Source organism: Bufo gargarizans, chromosome 4 (genome assembly GCF_014858855.1).
Source record: "Bufo gargarizans isolate SCDJY-AF-19 chromosome 4, ASM1485885v1, whole genome shotgun sequence".
NCBI lineage: Eukaryota > Metazoa > Chordata > Amphibia > Anura > Bufonidae > Bufo > Bufo gargarizans.
The window spans coordinates 536,143,593-536,170,789 of NC_058083.1; the positions used below are offsets into that span (position 1 = coordinate 536,143,593).

Below are 27,197 nucleotides of genomic sequence, written 5' to 3' on the forward strand. Positions count from 1 at the left end.
TCACCTAATATGCTTAATTGGTAGTAGGCTTTCGAGCCTATACAGCTTGGAGTAAGACAACATGCATAAAGAGGATGATGTGGTCAAAATACTCATTTGCCTAATAATTCTGCACTCCCTGTATAAGTGTCCATGCAGACCTAGCTGTCAATCACTGATAAGACCGCCCAATGGACAGTCCTATCAGTGGTTGACAGCCTTCTCTCTATAAGTGTCCATGCAGACCTAGCTGTCAATCACTGATAAGACCATCCAATGGACAGTCCTATCATTGGTTGACAGCCTTCTCTCTATAAGTGTCCATGCTGACCTAGCTGTCAATCAATGATAAGACCGCCCAATGGACAGTCCTATCAGTGGTTTATGGCCTTCTCTCAATAAGTATCCATGCAGACCTAGCTGTCAATCACTGATAAGACCACCCAATGTACAGTCCTATCAGTGATTGACTGTCTTCTCTCTATAAGTGTCCATGCAGACCTAGCTGTCAATCACTGATAAGACCACCAAGCGGACAGTCCTATCAGTGATTGGCCGCCTTCTCTCTATAAGTGTCCATGCATACCTAGCTGTCAGTTACTGATAAGACCACCAAGCGGACAGTCCTATCAGTGAGTGGCAGCCTTCTCTCTATAAGTGTCCATGCAGACCTAGCTGACGGTCACTGATAAGACCGCCCAATGGACAGTCCTATCAGTGATTGGCAAACTTCTCTCTATAAGTGTCCATGCAGACCTAGCTGACGGTCACTTATAAGACCGCCCAATGGACAGTCCTATCAGTGATTGGCAGCCTTCTCTCTATAAGTGTCCATGCAGACCTAGTTGTCAATCACTAATACTTAGCTGATACTTAAAGGGGTTCTTTGGGAATTTAGACAATGAAAATACTTAAATATTACTTTAATGTAAATATATTCATATATACTGTTCATTATTTATAATGGCTCGTTTTGTCTGGGAAGCAATCATTAGGAGAAACAAAATGGCCGCCATCCCATTAATACACACAAAACCTATCCTAATCACACAGGAGGACAAGTTACTTCACAAAACTGAGGTAAAGAGCTGCCTCATCCTTCTCTCCTACTTGTCAGGGGTTATGACCCTGAATACAGATTATAAGAGCTTTAACTGAATCTCTGTGGGAATGGAGTTCATGAGGAGACATGAAGTACAGAGAGGATGGACAGGACAGGCTGTGGTGATGGAGACTGAATACAAGTGCTGCTGCTCATTGCTACATCCCCATCTCCTTTCTGTACTTCATGCCTCTTCATGAGCTCCATTCCTACAGAGATTTAGCTGAAGATCATATTAAAATGTATTCAGGATCATAGAAGAAGATGAGGCAGCTCGTTGGCTCACTGCTCTGAAGTAACTTGTCCTGCTGTGTGATCAGGACAGGTTCTGTGTCTACTAATAGGACGGCGGCCATTTTATTCCTCCTAATGATTGCTCCCCAGACAAAACGAGCCATTATTACTAATGAAAGATATTTAGGAATATATTTATAATAAAGTAATATTTAAGTATTTTCATTTTCCTAAGTCCTGGAGAACCCCTTTAAAGGGGTATTCCACAGGACATGCCATAAATGCCCGACAGGTGCAGATCTCACCTCTGGAACCCACTTCTATCTCAAGTATGGCACCCTATCACACTCTGCAGCGAATGGAGAGTGGCCATGCTTGCGTGGCATTCTCTATTCACTACTATGGGATTCATGCTTTATAATAGGGGATGATGAGGGCCTACGCTGTAGCATGCAACAGGGCCCCTGTTTTTAAGATAAGAATGGGCCCCTGAGGAGAGAACCATGCCTATAGGACATTAATGGAAAATCCTATGGCTATCTCATAAATGTCCAGATGAGACAACCACTTTAAAGGGGTATTCCCATCTCAGACAGTCATGGCTGGGATCAGGATACCCATCTTATGCAGCAGGGTCAGAGTTACAGAAACATCCATGTCGGCTGATGTAGTGGATGACACCAAAGACCTACCCCATGTTATACCGCAAGAGGGTCTTCCATTTATTCAGGTTGTACAGGATCACCCAGAAACAGCGCCACCCCTCTCCACAGGTTGTGTCTGGTATTGCAGCTGAGCAACAGTCACTTTTATGGAGATGAGCTTCAGTACCAGACACAGCCTGTGATCAGGTGTGGCGCTGTTTCTTCCAATCTAAAGGATTTACAATCAATTAGATATTTTTAAGCTCCATAAGAGAGATTTTTGTTTCACTTTTGTCTTCTTTGACCAAGATATAACATTCAGGACAAAAAAGTAGACAGAAAAGGGCACCTGGGTAAACACAGTGCAGGGGCCCCTTGATCCCCAGTAACTCATCAGAGAGCTCCCCCCACACCTTACAATCTGTCACTGTCAGTAATCGGGAGCCATAAGATTTTTTCTCTCAGTCCCTTGCATGCAATTTAAAAGAAGGAAGCCACTTTTAAAGGGGTTGTCTAGGATTTTGATATTGATGGCCTACCCCCAGGTCAAAAACACAGCACCACTGCCCATCAGCTGTTCTGCAGTAGCTGGAACTCTACAGCGCCACCCATTGTCTAGTGGCAGTAGCTGGTAACTGCAGCGCTGATCCCTCTGACGTGAACTGGAGGAGTTCTGCAGTAACCAGTACACAATTGATGGAACAATGGGGTTCAGACCCCCACCGATCAGATATTGATGGTCTATCCTGAAGAATATCAAAATCCTGGACAATCCCTTTAAGGTGGCAGTGGATCCCTTTATCTCCTGAGCCTCTCACTGTGTGAACCAGGCCTTATATTGACGATCTCACTGGATCATCAGCTCATCGGTGGAGGTCAACCCGGTCAATCAGAGGGGTGCCCAAGTTATTGATACAAGAGCCTGGCTGCACATCCATCTCCGGAGTTACTGGAGGTGGCTTCTCCCTTATCTCAGTAAGCCAAGCAGCCTTCAAGATAAAGGAGAAGTGTGTCAGGCGGAGAGGAATAAGAGCCCGGGGAGCATTGAGCGACTTCATGGCAGAAGTTATCACCAGAGACTCGGGAGCGATCTAAAGACGCATTATCAATGACTGCAGAGGAGCCGGGGAAATTACCTGCGCCATCAGCCTGGGCTTTGCTCCCCACCACTGGTCGTCCAGAGACCCCGTCCTGTGTCATGTCTGCGGCTGCGGATATTTCCAGCTGGCGGCTCTGCAGCTAAAGAAATCACCAGGAATATCGTCCGGAAAGTAAGAAGGCAGAGAAGCAGCACAGAGCGAGTTCTCCCGCTCCCAGAGAAGTCCTCAGGGACCTTGTGCAGTTGTTTAGAGGAAAGTCAAGAAAACTTAGGAAAGGAAGAAGCTGAGATCAAAAGAAAGATGGAGGAGTGGGGGGGTACTGCGGAGACACTGAGAGCGCAACACAACTCTGTGCCATTCTGGGTGTGCGGAAAGCTGGATGACAACTTGTACCCGGGCAGTGCAGGAAAATGGGAGCAAAACACTGGAATATGAGATGATATTGTGGATATAAAAAGTCTACACACCCCTGTTAAAATGTCAGGTTTCTGTGATGTAAAAAAAAATTGACAAAGATAAATCATTTCAGAGCTTTTTCCACCTTTAATGTGACCTATAAACTGTACAACTCAATTGAAAAACAAACTGAAATATTTTAGGTGGAGGGACGAAAACAAAACAAAAAAAATAATAATGTGGTTGCATAAGTGTGCACACCCTCTTATACCTGGGGATGTAGCTGTGTTCAGAATTAAGCAATCACATTCAGAATCCTGTTACATAGGAGTCAGCATACACCGGCCGTCATGTAAAGTGCCTCTGATTAACCCCAAATAAAGTGCAGCTGCTCTAGTTGGTCTTTCCTGAAATGTTCTTAGTCACATCCCACAGCAGAAGCCACGGTCCACAGAGAGCTTCCAAAGCATCAGAGGGATCTCATTGTTAGAAGGTATCAGTCAGGAGAAGGGGACAGAAGAATTTCCAAGGCATTAGATCTACCATGGAACACAGTGAAGACGTCATCATCAAGTGGAGACAATATGGCACAACAGTGACATCACCAAGAACTGGACGTCCCTACAAAATGGATAAAAAGACGAGAAGAAAACTGGTCTGGGAGGCGACCAAGAGGCCTACAGCCACATTACAGGAGCTGCAGGAATATCTGGCAAGTCCTGGCTATGTGGTACATGTGACAACAATCTCCCGTATTCTTCATATGTCTGGGCTATGGGGTAGAGTGGCAAGACGAAAGCCTTTTCTTACCAAGAAAAACATCCAAGCCAGGCTACATTTTGCAAAAACACATCTGAAGTCTCCCAAAAGCATGTGGGAAAATGTGTTATGGTCTGAAGAAACCAAGGTGGAACTTTTTGGCCATAATTCCAAAAGATGTGCAGGGTTGTTTTTGCACCAAACAGATCACCAAAAAAAAAACCATCCCCACAGTGAAGCATGGCGGTGGCACCATCATGCCAAGGGGCTGTTCTTCTTCAGCTGGAACTGGGGCCTTAGTTAAAGGGGTAGTCTGGGTTCAGAGCTGAACCCGGACATACCCTTATTTGCACCCAGGCAGCCCCCCTGAGGCTAGCATCGGAGCATCTCATGCTCCGATGCGCTCTCTTGAATTGCGCTAGATCGCGCAGAGCAAGGTCTCTTTTGTTTTTAATTTCCACCCGGCAGTGTGTTTGGTGATGTCACCGGCTCTGATGGGCGGGCTATAGCGCTGCTCTAACCATTTTACTGGCTAGGATAGCGCTACATCCCACCCATCAGTGCCGGGGACGACACCGGGCTTCCTGGCAGCCCCATGGAGAGCCCCGGTACATCACCGGATCTCCAAAAAATGCATTTGCCCTGCGCGATTTAGCGCAGGGCAAAGGAGATCATCGGAGAATGAACTGCTTCGATGCTCCTGTCAGGGGGGCTACCGGGGTGAAAATGGAGGTATGCCCAGGTTCAGCTCTGAACCCGGACAACCCCTTTAAGCTAGAGGGAATTATGAAAAGTTCCAAATACCAGTCAGTATTGGCACAAAACCTTCTTCTGCTAGAAAGCTGAACATGAAGAGGAACTTTATCTTTCAGAATGACAACGACCTAAAGCAGACATCCAAATCAACAAAGGAATGGCTTCACCAGAAGATTGAAGTTTTGGAATGGCCCAGCCAGAGCCCAGACCTGAATCCGATTGACAATCTGTGGGGTGATCTGAAGAGGGCTGTGCCCACATTTGGAGTGTTTTTGCAAAGAAGAGTGGGCAAATCTTGCCAAGTCAAAATGTGCCAAGCTGATAGACTCATACCCAAAAAGACTGAGCGCTGTAATAACATCAAAAGGTGCTTCAACAAAGTATTAGTTTAAGGGTGTGCACATTTATGCAACCATGTTATTTTATTTTTATATTTTTTCTTCCCTCCACCTAAAAGATTTCAGTTTGTTTTTCAATTGAGTTGTACAGTTCTGAAATGATTTATCTTTGTCTCATTTTTTTACATCACAGAAACCAAACATTTTAACAGGGGTGTGTAGACTTTTTATATCCACTGTAGATAGATAGATAAAAGTCAAAGCGGCTGGGCAGCACTGCAAACAATAGTAGAACAAAGTAGAAATAGGGGTGCCAGCGGCTGTGGCCGTGATCCTCCCGTCAAACCATAAATAAAAAGGAAATTCCACGGCACTTCCCAAAAATAGATACGTGTTTATACGCATCTGGTGAAATAAACACGTATCTATTTTTGGGAAGTGCCATGGAATTTATTTTATTTTATTTATAAATATATAGATAGATAGATAAGAGATAGATAATTTCTCTATTTATCTTAGACCTTGTCCAAATCTATGTATGTATCTATTATCTATCTATCTCCTATCTATCTATCTCCTATCTATCTATCTATCTATCTCTTATCTATCTGTCTCCTATCTATCTATCTATCTCCTATCTATCTATCTATCTATCTATCTATCTATCTATCTCCTATCTATCTATCTATCTATCTATCTATCTCCTATCTATCTATCTATCTATCTATCTATCTCCTATCTATCTATCTATCTATCTATCTATCTATCTATCTATCTATCTATCTCCTATCTATCTATCTATCTATCTATCTATCTATCTCCTATCTATCTATCTATCTATCTATCTATCTATCTATCTCCTATCTATCTATCTATCTATCTATCTATCTCCTATCTATCTATCTATCTATCCTATCTATCTATCTATCTATCTCCTATCTATCTATCTATCTATCTATCTATCTATCTATCTCCTATCTATCTATCTATCTATCTATCTATCTATCTATCTCATATCTATCTATCTATCTATCTCCTATCTATCTCCTATCTATCTATCTATCTATCTATCTATCTATCTCCTATCTATCTATCTATCTATCTCCTATCTATCTATCTATCTATCTATCTATCTCCTATCTATCTATCTATCTATCTATCTATCTATCTATCTCCTATCTATCTATCTCCTATCTATCTATCTATCTCCTATTTATCTATCTATCTCCTATCTATCTATCTATCTATCTATCTATCTATCTATCTATCTATCTATCTATCTATCTATCTATCTATCTATCTATCTATCTATCTATCTATCTATCTATCTCCTATCTATCTATCTATCTCCTATTTATCTATCTATCTCCTATCTATCTCCTATTTATCTATCTATCTCCTATCTATCTATCTATCTATCTATCTCCTATCTATCTATCTATCTATCTATCTATCTATCTATCTATCTATCTATCTATCTCTTATCTATCTATCTCCTATCTATCTATCTATCTATCTCCTATCTATCTATCTATCTCCTATCTATCTATCTATCTCCTATCTATCTATCTATCTATCTATCTATCTATCTCCTATCTATCTATCTATCTATCTCCTATCTATCTATCTATCTATCTCCTATCTATCTATCTATCTATCTATCTCCTATCTATCTATCTATCTATCTATCTATCTCCTATTTATCTATCTATCTCCTATCTATCTCCTATTTATCTATCTATCTCCTATCTATCTATCTATCTATCTATCTATCTATCTATCTCCTATTTATCTATCTATCTATCTCCTATCTATCTATCTATCTCCTATCTATCATCTATCTATCTCCTATCTATCTATCTCCTATCTATCTTATATCTATCTATCTATCTATCTATCTATCTATCTATCTATCTCCTATCTATCTATCTCCTATCTATCTATCTATCTATCTATCTATCTATCATCTATCTATCTATCTATCTATCTATCTCCTATCTATCTATCTCCTATTTATCTATCTATCTATCTCCTATCTATCTCCTATCTATCTCCTATCTATCTATCTATCTATCTATCTATCTATCTCTTATCTAACGATCTCCTATCTATCTATCTATCTATCTATCTATCTATCTATCTATCTATCTCCTATCTATCTATCTATCTATCTATCTATCATCTATCTATCTATCTATCTATCTCCTATCTATCTATCTATCTATCTATCTCTCTATCTATCTATCTATCTATCTATCTATCTCCTATCTATCTATCTATCTATCTATCTATCTATCTATCTATCTATCATCTATCTATCTATCTATCTATCCTATCTATCTATCTATCTCCTATCTATCTATCTATCTATCTATCATCTATCTATCTCCTATCTATCTCCTATCTATCTATCTCATATCTATCTCCTATCTATCTATCTATCTATCTATCTATCTATCTATCTATCTATCTATCTATCTATCTCCCTTTCAGATTATAATGTGGGGAGATATTATGAGATCAGTAATCTGTAGATCTGATAACTGTTACTTAGATGCGATTATCTGGATATTACGTTGCGTTTAGTGACTCATCCTGGCGTTCCTCGTCATCGGGCAGGATGTGTTTTGCGGCTGCTGACAGCTGACATGTTGTGTCATTGTCACTATTTATTCCGTGTGCCAGACAATCAATATGCTCATTGTTGTACAAACATTCTTATTTTATACCAGAGATGTAATTTAATGAGAACGCACTCATCTCTGTTGTGAATTAACCCCGTCTGCTGGTAGAGCGGTATTCCGCATGTGCAGGTGTAGTGCCGTGCCCCGGACCTGGGGGATCTGCAATTGTTCTATGTAATGTAATGATATTCATATTTTATATTGAAATGTTCTGTACATCAGGAATGATGAGTTATGGTTGGCAGTAGGTATGGAACTTCCCATTGCTCCCCTCTTGGTAGGAATGGGCTGGTCCTGCTTCCTGCCAGGAGGGGGACCTCTACAGAGTTCTAGGGACAGGGAGCTTAGCAAGCCTGGAGTGAGGGAACATGTCCATCTGCTCCTGCTCCAAGGGTCCTGGGACTATAAAAACAGCTTGTCTGTGAGGACTACCACTCCAGGGACCCAGGCCACAGAAGATCTGCAAGCTACAGCATTTACAATCAGCAGAGTTATCATCACTACAGCTATACAGATTATGCTGCACGTGAGGGGTAACATGTTAAGACACCCATCTCCACAGTTCAGGACAGGCACATTCTAAAGCCTACATTTCACAAGTGGATACCTATAGCCATAAGTATCCAAAAGGATCATGAGAGAGAGACTTTTGCTGGTTAGTATACTAAGAGTGCCATTATTGGCCACCAAACACCATCATCTGGGGAGAGAATCATACTTTGTACAATTCACTGCTGGATGTAGTACAACTTATCATTTGTATTTACTGAAGAGTGATTTTTTATTTTTATTCCTTGCAACATCTTTTCACAGCACCGATCCCAGGGTGCAACGGCCTGAGGGAGTACACCATGAAACATCATCTCCTCAGGGTCACTACCACTCCCATCTTCTGCACCGGCTCCTCAGGGGCTCTATTAGTGCTGGATTTCTCAGTCAGTGCCTCGTGCTCATACGTAGTAAGTGGATCCATGTTGCCAATAGTATTAAACACATGTAATTGTTTGGAGTATGTGTCTCATCATGGTGGGTTGCACTGTATGTAGGTTGTATATGGGTTGGGTCTATACATATTGTATGTATCAGTCAGTGCAACACGTTAGGCATGCTGCGACACATGCACCAAAAAATTACATATGTCTTTAATACATTTTGTAACATTGATCCATATACATGAGCGATTGACATATACCTTTAATACATACACCATACAAAAACACTAGATTTAGTCCATTCAGACATATATGTGCACTCTACCGATAAACTGTACACCATTCACCATCCTACATACATGCAGCACTATATATATAGCACTATATATATATACACTATACATACACTATATATATATACACACACACTATACATACAGCCTGCATATACTGTACAGATCCTACAAATACAGACCATGTGAACTCTCTACATACAATACATCTACAATACAGACACCATACATAGACCCAGGGGCGTTGCTCAGTTAAAACATTTGGGGCCTGGGCCCCTGATGTTTTTTCCCAGGCCCCGAATGTCCTGCCTGCCTGCTAGATACAACTGTAAGTGTCTCAGGTGGAAATCTAATGCAGTGTAAGAGCTGAAGGACCTGTGATGACATCACAGGCAATGTGACCAGTAAAACAGGCAGTTCTTGAGAAGGACCTGCGATGATGTCACAGTCATGTGACCAGTGCAGGAGAGGACGGCAATGAAGAGGAGAAGACCTGGGGGAAGAAGCTGTGGTGAGGTCTCTACATGAGGAGAGGTAAGTGGAATGGGATAGGCAGAGCAATGCTAGGAGTTGTGGTTATTTAACTGGGGCTGTATGTTAGGGCTGAAGGGAGGGATGGTATTTATATGGAACTGTGTGTTGGAGGGGGCTGGGGGATGGAGTGATGTTATTTACATGGGACTGTATGTTGATGGCGGCTGTGGGAGTGGATCATGTTATTTACATGGGACTGTATGTTTATGGTTGTTGGAGGGAGTGATGTTATTTACATGGGACTGTATGTTGATGGCGCTTGTGGAAAGGAGCAATGTTATTTACATTGGACAGTTTTTTTAAGGTGGCTGGTGGGGGGATGATGTTATTTACATGGGACTGAATGCTGAGGGGGTTGCATGTTGGAGGCAGCTGGGGAGGGGGTGATATTATTTACTTGGGACTGTATGTTGAAGGTGGCTGGGGAGGAGGTGATGTTATTTACATGGGACTGTATTTTGGAGGAAGCTGTAGATAGAGAGGGATGTTATTTACATGGGAATGTATATTGGAGGGGGCTGGGGAGAAGGTGATGTTATTTACATGGGGCTGTATTTTGGAGGGAGCTATAAATAGAGAGGGATGTTATTTACACGGGACTGTATTTTGGAGGGGGCAAGAGAGATGGTGTGATGTTATTTACATGGGACTGTATTTTGGAGGGAGGAATAGAACTGCAGGGGGCACTTCAAATCCAGGGGACATTAAGCGCTTATTACTACTGAGGGCTCTATAGGAGGGATCTGCCTTATTTCTACTAAGAGCACTACGGGGGGCTTATTACTACTGAGGGGTCTGTAGAGAGCTTTATTACCACTGGGGGAACAATGGGGGGGGGGGTTATTTCTACTGGGGGCTCTGTGAGGGCATTATTAATACTGGGGGGCTCTTCTACTAATGGAGGCACTGTTGGGGGCACTGTAGGGGGCAGTATTACTAATGAAGGCATTCTAGAAGGGAATTACTATTGGTGGGACTATGAGCAGTACTATTACTATGGGGGCGCTATTATTTCTTCAGGATAGTATTTGGGGGTATTGGGGGGCACAGCAAGCAGCAGGATAACACTGTGGGGACTCCAGGTCGGGGGATGATGATGGAAATTTCAGGAAGCTAAGATGTCTGTGTGTCACACTCTGCAGAGATGAGGCGGCTGAGAGAAGTTGTCCCAACGGAATGGAGAAGATGATAACAGAGAAGATATACATTGGAGGAGACGTCACCTGGAGGCGCTGGATGTGACAGGTATGTGCTGCTGTATAGCAAGTATGTGCTGTGTGTGTGTGGGGGGTGACTTAGAGAACGGGGCCATATTCATTGGGGCTTGGGCCCTGGATCTTTTGAGACCCTAGCAACGCCCCTGCACAGACCATGCATGAATACAGCATACCATACATATATCTTACATAAATGCACCCTCATACATAGACCCTCATGTAATTTCACAGCATGCTTCTAAACCCTTGATGGTCTGCAATTCCCATCACAACCACTGGGCGGCCGCACATAGACACAGAGAGACATAATATTGCAATATCAGGATGTTGCTAAAAGCTGTCTGCCTGATGTCCAGCAGAAGAAAGGATCATAAACCCTACATACATACACCGTACATACCGTAAATACATACTAAAATCCATACATGCATTCTGCATACATAGACTAGACATAAGCAAATCGATTTGTTAGGATCAAAATGTGACCCAAATATTTGAGGGCAAAAAAATCTGATTTGTTTGGGTAGAATTTTTCTAGATAGAAAAAGAGAAAAGAGTGATATAGAGAGATGGAGAGAGCATAGAGAGAGATATATAGCGAAAGAGAGAGATGGAGGGAGCATAGAGATATATAGCGAAAGAGAGAGATGGAGGGAGCATAGAGAGATATATAGAGAGAACATAGAGAAATATAGAGAGAGATGGAGAGAGCATAGAGAGATATATAGAGAGAGAGATGGAGAGAGAGATGGAGAGAGCATAGAGAGAGATATATAGAGAAAGAGAGAGATGGAGAGAGCATAGAGAGAGATAGAGGGAACATAGAGAGATATAGAGAGAGATGGAGAGAGCATACAGAGATATATAGAGAGAAAGAGAGAGATAGAGATGGAGGGAGCATAGAGAGATATATAGAGAGATGGAGAGAGAAAGTGAGAGCGATGGAGAGAGCATAGAGATATATATAGAGAGAATGAGAGATAGAGAGAGATGGAGGGAGCATAGAGATATATATATAGAGAGATGGAGAGAAAGAGAGATGGAAAGAGCATAGAGAGATATAAATAGAGAGAAATAGAGATAGAGAGAGCATAGAGATATATATAGAGAGAAAGAGAGAGAGAGATAGAGGGAGCATAGAGAGATATAGAGATATATATATAGAGAGAGAGATGGAGAGAGAAAGAGAGAGAGAGATGGAGGGAGCATAGAGAGAGATATATAGAGAGAGATGGAGAGAGAGATGGAGAGAGAGAGAGAGAGAGAGATGGAGAGAGAGATGGAGAGAGCATAGAGAGATATATAGCGAGAAAGAGCGAGACTAAGAGAGAATAGAGAGATATATAGAGAGAAAGAGAGAGATGGAGAGAGCATACAGATATATATATATATATATATATATATATATAGAGAGAGAGAGAGATGGAGAGAGAGAGATATGGAGAAAGCATAGAGATATATATAGAGAGATAGAGAGAAAGAGATAGAGATAGAGATGGAGGGAGCATAGAGAGATATAGAGAGAGATATATAGAGAGATGGAGAGAGAGATAGAGATGGAGAGAGCATAGAGAGATATATATAGAGAGAAACAGAGAAAGAGCGAGAGAGAGAGATGAAGAGAGCAAAGAGAGATAAATATAGAGAGATACAGAGAGATGGAGAGAGCATAGAGAGATATACAGAGAGAAAGAGAGAGATGGAGAGAGCATAGAGAGATGGAGAGAGCATAGAGAGATATATAGAGAGGTGGAGAGAGAGATGGAGAGAGCATAGAGAGATATATAGAGAGATGGAGAGAGCATAGAGAGATATATAGAGAGATGGAGAGCGCATAGAGAGATATATAGAGAGAAAGAGCGATAACGAGAAATACAGAGAGAGAGAGAAAAAGAGAGAGAAAGAGAGAGAGAGGTAGATGATGTGCTCCTAGACATCAATGTTCTCTTCAGGAGCCTCTCCCCAGTTTGGATCTCATTTTCACTACACGTTCACATGGCGCATACTCCAACGTATCTATAAGCCGCCATTCACCCAGCATATACCAAGAATGTCCTGCACTGTAGAGCAGTGGTCTTCCTGGTCTTCTCCCTGAAGCACAGCCACCACCACCATCATGTTTAACAGCCGCTGATGGAGGCCCAGGGCCCATCACTTGTCATTGCTCCTGGGGGGTGACTATGGCTTCCACCTCAACCCAACCAATTGCTCTTCTCCAGACACATTTTCTTTTCTGCATCGTAAATATGCAACCCCTAAGAAAAACTCTTGTTTGAAGACCAACATTTTTTTTTTTTTACTCCTGACTGAGTGGAATTGGGCCATAACTACCCCAACAGCTCTCCCACAAAGCAATGGATATGGCCAAGTCTTATCTGCTCAACAGACAATAGACACTGATCTTGGAAATCAAGAATCACCATGACTGGGGGGACAATATGGGGTCTTGCCCCTTGACGAGCACACCTATGAACATGTGCTTTCTGAGGCTTCCATATCTGGGGGGAATGACGGCCTGTGGTGACCTGTTCTGCAAGTCTTTTTGACCTTCAGAGGAAGGACAACTCTGGACTGAAGGAGGCCACCTACAGGAAGGTGTTTACCTCTACAAGTGTGTCTACAAACTATAATGGGCTGTGCTAATTGGCTGAGACAGTATCTAGGAGGTATTCCAGACTGATAGTATCACGATCGGCGTAACTGTCACATACGTGACACGGAGGGAGGAACAGAGGGAGGCCCTGCCCTAGTGAGAGGGAAGGTGGTGACCCCTGACTCACCTTGCGTCTGGCACCTGGCTGCCCTGTCGTCCCTAGACGGGTTCCTCACCCGTACGCCGATCACGTGCCTAAAACCCTGGCTTTCCCTAGGATGAGCCCTAGATAGTGAACAGGGCGGTGGGAACACTAGTCCGCACCACTAGCTCTAGAGGAAAACACCAAGGGGAGGACAGACAATACAAACTAAACATATAATCCCAGGTGGGCAACAACAGGAGACAACAAAAGCCCAACAGGGATCCGGAGGGTAGCACTCTGGAACAACAACCAGGATTCACAGCTCCAGTGGGTCAGTATAGATGTCCAGGCAGGAAGCTCTATAACTGGCAACAAGAGAAGTGTGAGAGGAGAATATAAGGAGTTTGGGAGTGGCAGACAAGAAACAGCTGAGGAGGAGAAGCTACGGATCCCTGAGTGAGACAAAAAGGATAGCAAGGCAAACACAGAAAACAAACACTAAGAAACACCGTGATCTTTAGGCATAGAGCGCGCAGCCACCCGCTGCGACTTCCTGACCCCGGGTATAACGGAGTCAGACGTGGCTCTTGACACCCTCGTGACAGTACCCCCCCTTTCACGAGGGGCCTCCGGACACTCAGGACCAGGTCTCTCCGGATGAGAGACATGGAAAGCCTGAATCAACCTGTTGGCGTTTACCTCTGACGCTGGAACCCACATTCTTTCCTCGGGACCGTAACCCCTCCAATGCACCAGATACTGAAGAGAGCGGCGGACCCGACGAGAATCAACAATTCTGGATATTTGAAACTCCAGATTACCATCCACAACAACAGGAGGAGGTGGCAGCGGTGATGGTTCTAGAGGTGGAACATACTTCTTGAGCAACGACTTATGGAAGACGTTATGGATCTTAAAAGTCTGAGGTAGCTCCAGGCGAAAAGCCACAGGGTTAATGACGGCTACAATTTTATACGGACCAATGAACCTAGGACCCAGTTTCCAAGAGGGAACCTTCAACTTAATATTCCTAGTAGACAACCACACATAGTCATTCACTCCTAGGTCCGGACCTGGCGACCGTTTCTTATCGGCCATGCATTTGTATTTACCACTCATATTTTTCAAGTTAGCTTGCACCTTCTGCCATACCGATGAAAGAGATGAAGAAAACCGTTCCTCTTCGGGAACCCCAGAAGACCCCCCCTCTTTGAAAGTACAAAATTGGGGATGAAAACCGTATGCACCAAGAAATGGTGACTTGCCAGTGGATTCCTGACGGCGATTATTTATGGCAAACTCGGCTAACGGTAAATATGATGACCACACCTCTTGGTTTTCAGACGCAAAACACCTTAAATATGTTTCTAGGTTTTGGTTGGTACGCTCAGTCTGTCCATTCGACTGAGGATGGAAAGCTGAGGAAAAGGATAAGTGTACCCCTAAACGGGTACAAAAAGCTTTCCAAAACTTAGAAATAAACTGGGTTCCCCGATCCGAAACCACATCGGAAGGGACCCCGTGAAGCTTCACGATTTCACTGATAAACACCTGAGCAAGAGTCTTAGCATTAGGAAGTGCGGGTAGCGCAATAAAGTGTACCATTTTGCTAAACCTGTCTACTACTACCAAGATAACTGTTTTACCCGCAGACAAAGGTAAGTCAGTGATGAAATCCATTGATAGATGTGTCCATGGTCTATTGGGGATGAAAAGTGGCAGTAAAGACCCTGCTGGACGTGTATGAGAGACTTTCGCGCGTGCACAAGTAGAACAAGTAGACACGAAATCTATTACATCCTGACGCAACCTTGGCCACCAAAAACGACGAGACAATAGCTCCAAGGTTGCTTTACTACCCGGGTGCCCAGCAAGTGCCGAATTATGATGTTCCTTCAATAACTCAAGACGCAGGTTTAACGGTACAAACAATTTCTCTGAGGGGCAAGAGGCCGGGGCGTCCCCCTGGGCCTCTAACACCTTTCCCTCTAGAACAGAGTGTACAGCCGAGACAACCACTCCTCTTTGTAAAATAGGTACCGGATCACTAACATTACCCCCTCCAGGGAAACTACGAGACAATGCGTCTGCCTTGGTATTTTTTGCCCCAGGACGATAGGTGATTACAAAGTTAAATCTGGTAAAGAATAGCGACCACCTAGCTTGTCTAGGGGTGAGACGCTTAGCCGATTCTAGGTACAGAAGGTTTTTGTGATCCGTAATTACCGTGACGGGATGGATTGCTCCCTCTAAGAAGTGACGCCACTCTTCAAACGCCAGTTTAATCGCCAACAGTTCCCTATTTCCAATATCATAGTTCTTTTCTGCTGCAGATAATTTTTTGGAAAAGAAAGCGCAAGGACGCCATTTGCCAGGAGACGGACCCTGAGACAAAACAGCCCCCACTCCAACCTCCGACGCATCAACTTCAACAATAAAAGGCTGGGAGACATCAGGTTGAATTAGAACAGGTGCCGAGGTAAATCTCTCTTTTAGAGAGGAAAATGCAATTTTAGCGGCGTCAGACCATTTAGAAAAATCAGTCCCCTTCCTAGTCATGTCAGTAAGGGGTTTAACGATCACTGAATAATTTTTAATAAACTTTCTGTAGAAATTTGCGAAACCCAAAAACCGTTGTAGAGCTTTAAGGTTCTCAGGAAGATCCCAATCTAAAATTGCCTGGACCTTCCCAGGATCCATACGGAAACCTGAAGCAGATAATAGATATCCCAGGAATTGTATTTCCTGAACGGCGAAGACACATTTTTCAATTTTCGCATATAATTTATTCGTCCGTAGGACCTGCAGTACTTGCCTGACATGTACTTCATGTGTTTTCAGATCAGCCGAATAAATTAAGATATCATCTAGGTATATGACTACAAACCTGCCGATGAGATGACTAAAAATATCATTAACGAAATGTTGGAAGACAGCAGGGGCATTGGTCAGACCGAAAGGCATGACTAAATTTTCGTAATGCCCCTCAGGGGTGTTAAAAGCTGTCTTCCACTCATCCCCTTCCTTGATACGAATCAGATTGTAGGCCCCCCTAAGATCAAGTTTGGAGAACCACCTAGCACCCGCAATCTGATTAAAAAGGTCAGGAATGAGAGGAAGAGGGTATGGGTCTCGGACGGTTATCCGGTTTAGCTCACGGAAATCTAGGCAAGGACGCAGGCCCCCATCTTTCTTTTTAACAAAGAAAAACCCTGCAGCCACGGGTGAAGAAGAGGGTCTGATGTGTCCCTTGGCCAGACTCTCGGAGATATAATCTTTCATGGCTTGTCTCTCGGGACCCGAAAGATTATACAACCTGGACTTGGGTAATTTTGCACCGGGAATCAGGTTAACCGGGCAATCATAAGGACGATGAGGTGGTAGCTTCTGACAACCCTTTTCAGAAAAAACGTCCTCAAAGTCCGAAATAAATGTAGGTAGGGAAGCTATGGAGGCGATTAAGCAATTGTTATTTAAGCAATTCTCTCTGCAATGCTCACTCCACTCCAATATCTCCCTGGCCTGCCAATCCACCACTGGATTGTGCGCTACCAACCAGGGAAGACCCAATACCACAGGAGAGGGAAGGCCCTCCAGAACGTAACATGAAAGACGCTCCTTATGGTGGTCCCCTACCCGAAGATGTAAGTTATGGACAACGTGAGTGAGGTTTCTCTGAGACAGAGGAGCAGAGTCAATAGCGAATATGGGAATGGGTCTCTGCAGCGTACAGAGAGACAAACCCATAGTGCGGGCAAAATGGGCATCTATCAAATTTACCCCTGCACCACTGTCTAGAAAAAAAGAAATAGTCTCCGTCTTAGCGCCAAAAACAATAACCGCTGGCAACACAAATTGAGATGTTCGTATGGAGGAAACGTATACCCCCCGGCTGACATCCTCCGCACAGCCTGGGGTTAGTAGTTCCGACGGTCTTTTGTTTTTGGGAAAGGAGGGACAGACATTAATGAAATGACCCCTCTCCCCACAGAAAAAACAAGCCCCCCACCTACGGCGAACCTCAGGAGGACGGACCTGACGAGAAGTTCCTCCTAGCTGCATAGGCTCATCCAAGTCAGTACAGACTAACTGCTGCTTGGGAGAGGTTACCGATTGCTCAGGAATTTTCGATCTCTCCCTAAGACGTCTATCTATCCTGATAGAGAGGGACATAACAGCATCAAGGGAAAGGGGAGTCTCATACAGCGCCAGCGCATCCTTAACCCTTTCAGATAACCCAGAGCAGAACTGACTCCTGAGAGCCGGGTCGTTCCACTGAGTATCCGTAGCCCACCTACGGAACTCTGAGCAATATTCCTCTGCTGGCCGATCTCCTTGTAGGAGTCTCCGTAACTTCGACTCAGCCAGGGCGACACGGTCAGGGTCATCATATATGAGACCCAAAGCCCCAAAAAATCCCTCCACTGACCGGAGAGCCTGGGAACCAGGGGGTAACGAGAACGCCCAGGATTGCGGGTCCCCCTGAAGCAGGGAAATAACAATCCCCACCCGCTGTTCTTCATTACCTGAGGAGTAAGGGCGCAGCTTAAAATATAATTTGCAGGCCTCACGGAACAACACAAATTTGTCCCTTCCCCCAGAGAATCTGTCAGGAAGAACAACCTTGGGTTCTGTAACAACCTGGTTACCCATAGCAACCGCTGGGCTTACGGTCTGCTGCATTTGCTGCTGCTGTTGGAGGACAGACGCCTTCAATCCTGCCACCTCCAAAGACAGGCCTTGAAGCTGTTTTGCCAAAGCAGCAATAGGATCCATATTGAATTCTAAGTAGAGAAAAAAAAATTAAATAAATTTTTTTTTTTTTTTTATTTATTTTTTTTTCCTCAAAAAATAAGGGCCAGTTATAATATCACGATCGGCGTAACTGTCACATACGTGACACGGAGGGAGGAACAGAGGGAGGCCCTGCCCTAGTGAGAGGGAAGGTGGTGACCCCTGACTCACCTTGCGTCTGGCACCTGGCTGCCCTGTCGTCCCTAGACGGGTTCCTCACCCGTACGCCGATCACGTGCCTAAAACCCTGGCTTTCCCTAGGATGAGCCCTAGATAGTGAACAGGGCGGTGGGAACACTAGTCCGCACCACTAGCTCTAGAGGAAAACACCAAGGGGAGGACAGACAATACAAACTAAACATATAATCCCAGGTGGGCAACAACAGGAGACAACAAAAGCCCAACAGGGATCCGGAGGGTAGCACTCTGGAACAACAACCAGGATTCACAGCTCCAGTGGGTCAGTATAGATGTCCAGGCAGGAAGCTCTATAACTGGCAACAAGAGAAGTGTGAGAGGAGAATATAAGGAGTTTGGGAGTGGCAGACAAGAAACAGCTGAGGAGGAGAAGCTACGGATCCCTGAGTGAGACAAAAAGGATAGCAAGGCAAACACAGAAAACAAACACTAAGAAACACCGTGATCTTTAGGCATAGAGCGCGCAGCCACCCGCTGCGACTTCCTGACCCCGGGTATAACGGAGTCAGACGTGGCTCTTGACACCCTCGTGACAGATAGCTGGTTCTGCACGTCCTTCCCTTATGTTCCCTTTGCTCCTGTCCTTTAGTTAGATAGTTAAGCTTTTATGTATCATTCCCTGTGCCAATAATAAATCCCCTAGTAGCTATTTTTGTTAATTTACAATAAACTGGAGCCCCAAAACTCATCAGATTCTACACCTCTCCCTCATAAGATGCTCTCTTCTCGCCACCGTCTACCTTTCCTCCATTGCGACCTTGTAAAAATAAAATCGATCATTGCTGGATGAAGCAATTACTGTGCACTCTACGGCTACAATCCTCACCTTACGACCATTAGAAAACCATCTCCGGCATAGATCTCAGGTAAAAAGAAACAGAAGAGCTGCCCGCACTTCTCTCTGGACATAGATAGAAGGAGGGTGATGGCCTTCCAGCTGCCGTGCACATGTATAAGGCTATAGGAAATCGTAGAAAATGGCTGAATTAAAGGGGTTGCCTCCTGACCGGTCCCTGTAAATCTGGCTTCTCTAACACCCAAACTCCCATACGTGTAGTCTACGTGATACATGGACGGGCTGTCTCAACTCTACCGGAGCAGCTCTCCGTTCTGGCTCATAGGGAGGATCTCGAGCAAGGACCACCCATATGCCTTGACAGGACATACGGACAGAGGCTGTTTCATCAGAGATAGCCCCTTTTGGAATGTGTGGCTCCATTCCATGCACCCTCTGCCAATGGCGGTCCACGTGATATAAGAACAGTGCTGGTCCTGTAGAATGGGAGCCGCTTGTACAGAGAGGTGCCTAGTCTCGCTCAGAGAGGGAGTCCAAGTTGGAGCACCCGCTCCATGAGTAACATATGACTGCAGGGTTTGGTTAAGGTCTGTAGCCATGAAGACACATACTGTAGGTCTTCATTGGAGCTGCATACCTAAAACGTGAATGGGTTATTAATGAAAGAAGTCTGCATTGTATGCATTCGCTCTGTAAGATAAATATCTCTTCAGCCATGTTGTCCCCAGGGCTGGTCTCATCCCCGGCCGGCTCTTTCTTCTCCGTCAGGACAATATTCTCCGCGTCCTGATCACTGAGCTCTGGTTTCTGGCATAGATACTGAACATCAGAGGATAAATATCTGCCGGATAATGAAGCTAATTACTCCTGGTTAGAATACAAGAGTTTTATTTTGCTATAATTTACTCCAGAGTCGCAGGCGCCGTTGGGCTCCATCCATCCGATGACGACCTATTTAGTCACTACATATTCAGATCCGGCAATATTAATCTGTAAATGTTTATTTTTATAGAATATTAATCAATGCAAATGAATAGGAAAAAAATACCACACGGTGAACTAGGCAGCGGCTGCATGCAAACCATGGGAGGTACTGTGCTGATGATGTCATATCTATCATTAAAATGTCCAATCAGAACCCGGAGACAAGCAACACCTCGATATGGCATTGTGCACGCATGAGGGTGTCTGGTTTGGATTGTATCCTTGGTCATAAGTCAAGGCTCGACTTACAAGGCAGCTACCTATAGATGGCACTAGAGAGACAGCGTTTTTCCATCTAGGGAAACCTAATTTGCATGTTTTTTTTCCCATAGGCCATTGCTCTAAAGACTTCCTACCAGCTGGATCTCCACAAGGAGAACGGTCCCTTTCTTTTTGCATTAGATAAAAATAGTTTGGCTGACAGATTTTAGCATAGGGGAGGACCATTAAAGGGGTTGTCCAGGACTAAAATACTCATGATCTATCTTCAGGGTAGGTAATTCATATCTGATCGTTGGTGGTCCAACTGCAGATCAGCTGTTTAAAAGAGCTTTGGCGTTTACACTAATGCTGTCTCCTCTTCATAGCGTGCTAAGCACAGTGTCGTTTATTCTATCGCGGCTGTGCCTGTTATTGCAGCTCAATCCCATTGACTGCCATCACAAAGAGGCTGTAGCATAGCATCCCCTTCTAACAACTGATCCCCAGGGGTTCTGGGAGTAATGGCCCTCACAAATCAGATGTTGATGACCGATCGTAAGGATAGGTCATCAGTAGCTGGAAAGCCACTTTAATATTTTTGAGCGAACACCTACAAAAGTACCCGCATTGTTGAATGCAAAAGCCTTTGGTAAAAATTATTTTCTCCATGGATTCGTTATATGTACACATGCATAGAGGGCCCCCTATTTTTGCTCCCATTTGTGCTATAGAGGACAATGGGGCCTGGTGTTTGTTCCCCCCCCAAACCCATGCCTTCTATGACCCTGTGCAGGTTCTTGCCACTTCATAGCTAAAGACTTGGAACAACCAGGACTGGGCCCTGTGCCTTTGAGAACCATACAGCAGTCACGTGGTCTGCCCACATGGCCTGGCCTGTCATAGGTCAATAACGAAGACCACTCTAAAACAAGTTCATGCCATTATACTTTCATCCAGAACCTAGGCTTGTCCTACTCTGGTCAGTTGCCACTTACCATGCTTAAGGATGGAGTTAAAGTATTTTTTTCACTTGTCCTGCGCATAATGAAGAAGTATCCAGCCAAACTGGGAAAAAGCACCAGGTATCAGGACCATAACTGCTCATGTAGTGTAAATTTAGAGTTATAAAACCCCAAAAATTATGTAAAAACGTCTGAAGGAAGCTCTAATCACATGAGAGACTACCTCAGACTCAATAAGGCAATGCAGATAAGCTGAAATCATAGATCATTGTGAAGTCCTAATACAGCATATTAGATAAGCATTATATATTCTTCCAGAACCCAACAGGAGAACCTAAGATTAGAGGCAGAGGCTCGGACTCTGGATGTTTTGTCCAGGGCCCCAAATCGAGCATTACAATAAACTATTAATGCATCCTACAGCTGAGTACAACGTTGACGTCTCCTGGTCCCATCCATTCACCCTCATAGACCACCAGAACTGATGCCTATGTGAGGATGTGTCAATGATGTTGGCAACACAATGATGTCATCATGACCACTTTTGCAGGGGTGCAAGCATTTAAGGCTATGGGCTGTGGCCTTCATAAAATTGCAGATGGTGGAATGAAATGAGAGTCAAGTATTTCTTTTTTTCCCTTTGCCACTTTGGGGGAACAAAACTGGCGCACTGTAGGGGGTCTTCCTACTCCTGGAGATTCAAACAGAGGAACATTATTACTACTGGAAACACTAAATGGGAACTTATTACATTAGGGTCACTATGGAGGGTCCTTATTATTACTCAGGGGCACAACTGGAGGACCTGAGAACACTAGAGGGGACCTTTTTAATACTGGGGGAACTATGCTGGATTTATCACTACTAGGGGCACTGCATAGGGCTTTATTACTAATGGAGCTACTCAGAAGGAGCATATTACTACTGAAGCAAGTATAGGGGAGATGTTAACTACTCAGGGCATTATGAAGGCCTTTAGTTACTACTAGGGCACTGTGAGGGGGCTTCATAACTACTGTTGGCACTGTACAGGGCACCTGGAACAGATCTATTACTACTACTGGTGGCATTTTTGAGAGCACTGTTACTATGGGAGACTATCTTTCTGACACTTATTTCTGCAGTATAGTATTTGGGAGCACTGAGGGGCACAGTCGGCAGAATAGGGGTGGTAGCAGGATGACAAAGTTGGAGTATTAGGATGAGAAAAATTATGAAAAAGTGAGAAACCTAAGATGTATGTGTGGCAAACTCTGCAGAGACAAGACATGGCTGGAAGATGTTGTCATGGCAGTCTGGGCCAAATGGAGAATATGAGGTTAACAATCAAAACATTGTTGAATGTATTTAAAAAGTAATATCCATCCAGCAATAAAAAATTAAAAATATGTTTTTTGCACCAGGACGTGGGGGAGGTTGGACTGAAAATGTAACACATACGCATTGGAGCTTTAGACCCAGATCTTTTGCAACCCTTGGAAGGCTGAGCTGATCATGTGACATCCACAATTAAATATGTCTGCCTTCCAGCAAGTCCTCCAGGCTCTTATATTGGGTCGTGAAATGTAAAGACCCCTTTGAATAATACATCTCCCCTTTTAAGGCAGCGCCTCTGGTGGCATTACTGGAAATATTGATTGGCTTATCACGGAATTATTAGCTTTAATTTCCTTTCTACATGCAAAGCAAGATAAAGCTCAGCTCGTAGCGACACGAGGCTCCACCGCTCCGACAATGACGTCCCAGCCCATTTTCCTTCCCTTGAGCATATTAACTGGAGTTCAACATTGATCTCGCACAGGTGAGTCTAGGGGTCCTATGGAAGCAGATTACAGTCATATCCATTTAAATTAATCGCACTTATCGCTCACTGATGTGAGTTTTCAATTATACGCGAAACATCAAAGAGCAAAAGATTAATTAAACAACCAACTAGAAAATAAAACGTACATTTCCCAAAGGAAAATGTTTTGCAATTAGTCTAAACCTTGCCGCAGATTGGTGCTGTAATTAAAAGATGACCCAGCCCAGGATCTCTCGGAATAAACATCCCGTGCAGCACCGAGGATCAAGACGCTAAAAGGCGTTCATTTTACGAGGCAGCAATTCGCGCAGCTCTCTATTGTCATAATATAAATTAGCATCTGAATAAATACACATATTAAGCAGCGTTTCACGGGAAGATAAAATGCCGCGGCTCCCATTGTTGCCTGGAACATAATGTAAAATCAAAATTTTAATTGAGTGATTTGTTATCGCCACTTGGAAACTTGATTAACAGGAAAGACAGATATTTGAAATGCAACTTGGATGAACAGCAAAAATACCAATACACGTCCCATCAATCACTCTTAATGGAACGTTTACTGCATATAAATTCCTCAAGTTGCATTCTAGAAACTTTAACTTGCACAAACTATGCCTTCATGTGACCATGCTATGTATCAGGGTGCCACCAGGGGGGAGTTCTTTGGGTCAGCAGCTTGGGTTTAGTGATGTCACCAATTTTGACATGGTAATGGGAGGTTGGAAGCAAACCTGATGCAGTGGTAATTTGGTTGACCAGGATTTGCAGAGTCACAAGGCCAACTTGACCCCTTGGCTCTGGTACTGCTGCCGCTCTGCCAATGGAGTAACTGCTGGCTGCAGACTTCAGCTGAGCCACTCTCACGTGGTACCAACAACTCTCTACCCTACTTCCAGTCCAGGTCAAGTTTTCTTCCCTGGGAAACATGGTTCCCGTTGTATAGTCCTTTTCCGTAGGTTACAACCAAACTTGATGTGGTAACAGTCTTTCTTAAAATTATGCACTCAGGCAATCAGGACTAAACACCAAAAGATCATGTAGTGCACCTCAAACTGATGCTTTAAAACCTTCCTGTTATGCTGGTAGTCTGCCCAGCTGCCAGTCCGTCCCCAGTCTGCCAACCGCTGCCATGCTCTTCCCTGGGGGCATAAACGACACACGGGTTACTGCTGCTTCCCCGCTCTGTCCTATAATCCTGCTGGCGATGCTCCTGGCCACCGGCATCCTAGTTAAGTTCTACAGGAGGTGGCCTGCATGTGTATGACAAGGTTCCTAGTCTCTAATTTGCCAAGTGAAGGTATTATCTGTCTGACTACCTGTGTTCTGAATTTCTACTAATGATTTTGCTCCACGTCTCCTTTCCAGACCCTTGCCAGTTCACCGTTTTGCCCTATTGCTGCCTTCCTCCTCTCTGACCTGTTTCAAGGATATACATGAACCCTGTCTGTCCTGATCCTTGGTTAGTTTCATGACTATGAGTATTGCGTTATCCTTTTGGTACTTTGCACTAGCGTTTCTAAACCCAGTAGGTCAGCTGACAACTACACCTGGACCACACCAGGTGGTAACGGATTGGTGGCTCCCCTGCAGCAAAGTCTAAATTCCTGTACAGGGACTAAAGGGTGAGTATCAGGGGACCACCAGGACAACGCCCATAGGTTTAGCCCAAAGTCACACTGGTCAGTTGGCACAGAAGTTCCACACCCTGTAACACTGTCTGTTGCACTTTCTTTACTACTCTTCTATTTGTATGGGATAGAGCGGATATTTGCAAGCCCCTAACGGGGCCCATACACCTTTAATTTCTGTTCAGTTGAGTATTTGGCTGGCAGCTGTTCTTCTTGATTCTCAACAGGGAAGTAAGACAATGCCAGACACCTCTGGTGGCGGATTATCTCCCTGTGGACAGTAAACATGTCCAATCCCTCTCTTTCCTGACATTGACTGTCAGGAGGGAGTCGAGAGGTCCCAATACACATAACATATTTACATAGAAAACTGTTGGAAAAAAAAAAACTTAAGTCCGTCAAGTTCAACCAATGGATGAGTGAGGATGTGAATTTTTGTTAAGGGGAGTGAGACCCAGATTTCTAAAAAATTTCATAAGCATTATTGTTATCCAATTTTTTAAATATTCATCAAAATTCTTTTTAAAACCCTATACTATGACCACGTCCTGCGTTGACGATTCCATAAATTTACAGTTCTTATGGTAAATTTGCCTGTCGCCTTTGGAGATAGAACTTTTTATTTTCCAGATGGAGCCAGTGCCCCCTTGTCTTTTGGGGGGGGGGGGGGGTTTACATGGAACATCTTTTTTTATTTTATTTTTTTAGCCCATTTATATATTTGTATAGGGAAATCATGTCCCTCCTGTCTAAAGTAAACAAGACCCCAAAAATGCTCCCATGCATATTGAACGTAGTATAATTACAATGTTTTCTCAATGAGCAGATTTAAAAAGGAAATGTTCCTTTCCCCTCGTACAGTAAAAAAAATCTAATCATTACTTATATACCAGGCCAAACATATAAATTCAGGAAATCCCTAATGATATTATTTTACACAAAGCTGAAAGGTTTTAGCTTTGTTTTTTGCTTCTCATCTTGAACAAAAAAGTTTGTGATTCATGAAATCTAATTAGCACAGTATCAATGTCTTGTTCTAACTACACGAGGAGCTTCCCACACAGATACTTCAGTATGGTTACCTAAAGAACAAAGCCGTATACAAAGCTAAAGATCTATAGCCAGGTCTTCAATCTGTAATAACATGCAGCATTTACCGGCATTGAGTTTTGTTCATCCCACTTGGGGGCTCGTCCGGGATCACGTAAATCAATAATATGGCAGTCTAGATTTTTATTTACTCTTGACCTAGTTGGTATAACACAAATATATTACCTACAGTATAAGCATCTATTGCAATCGCAAGGTCACAACGTTTTTGTGCTTAGAGCGTTTTTGTAAAAAAAATATCCAAAATGTGGAAGAAAATGATATCCCTTGTTAAATGCATGCATATTCTACTACAATCTATATTCAAACCTGGACTCAAGGCTGCAAGACATCAATGTTAAAGGAGTTTTCCAAGACTTTTTTTTGTTGCACCCAAGTTTGTATTATACTTGCTTGCTGATTCAGCTGATATTAGGAGTTTCTGTTGCAGGCCATGCGATGCCTGCCACAATATTTATTTTCTATTCCATTAACATCCCATACAAAAATCCAAAAATTGTGTAAAAAGAACAGAAAAAGCCCAACATGAATGGAAGTGATACTGGCTATCCAAGACCAGAAGAGCTTGATCCAGTCCTACATTGGACAAGTGGTTTTTTTTTTGCACTCCATTCCCCCAATTCACAGGATGTCCACAGTGACATAATATATCGGGGACTGGGAAATCTACTAGAAGAAATGAACGTGCGCAGGTCATGCAACCAAGACAATATTCAGCTTGCAGTTACGTTTATGCTCCGTGGGTTAAGCAATTGAACCTGAATGCAACCACAAGCCAGCCTGTGAGGTAGAAGGGGTTTGTGAATGTCCCTTGTTGCACGCCACAAATTGTAGTTTTCAACATCAAGTTAAAAACTACAGATGAATGTAAAGTGCGATGATTGCCCGGAATAGAGAAGGAGATAAAAACTAAAAATTTCAATTCAAATTCATTCAACTTAATTTAATATTGTTACTTTCTATGCCTGCTAGGTCCTTCACCGCTGGCAGGAGACCATGCATCAAAGTCAG

At 43.5% G+C, this 27,197-nt stretch overlaps 1 protein-coding gene across 4 annotated transcripts in view; it reads right to left on the reverse strand.

Moving 5' to 3' along the window:
• Positions 1-27,197, reverse strand: part of LRFN2 (leucine rich repeat and fibronectin type III domain containing 2) — a 536,726-nt gene that overhangs the window by 210,582 nt on the left and 298,947 nt on the right. For 2 of the 4 annotated variants that reach the window (XM_044291685.1, XM_044291682.1), the window contains exon 1: positions 3,096-3,204. The exons of the other annotated variants lie outside the window; for them this stretch is intronic. In XM_044291685.1, coding sequence (XP_044147620.1) covers positions 3,096-3,104 — 9 coding nt within the window. In that variant the 5' untranslated portion in view covers positions 3,105-3,204. Of the gene's footprint in view, positions 1-3,095; positions 3,205-27,197 lie in introns of those variants that run through there. 4 annotated transcript variants of the gene reach the window in all.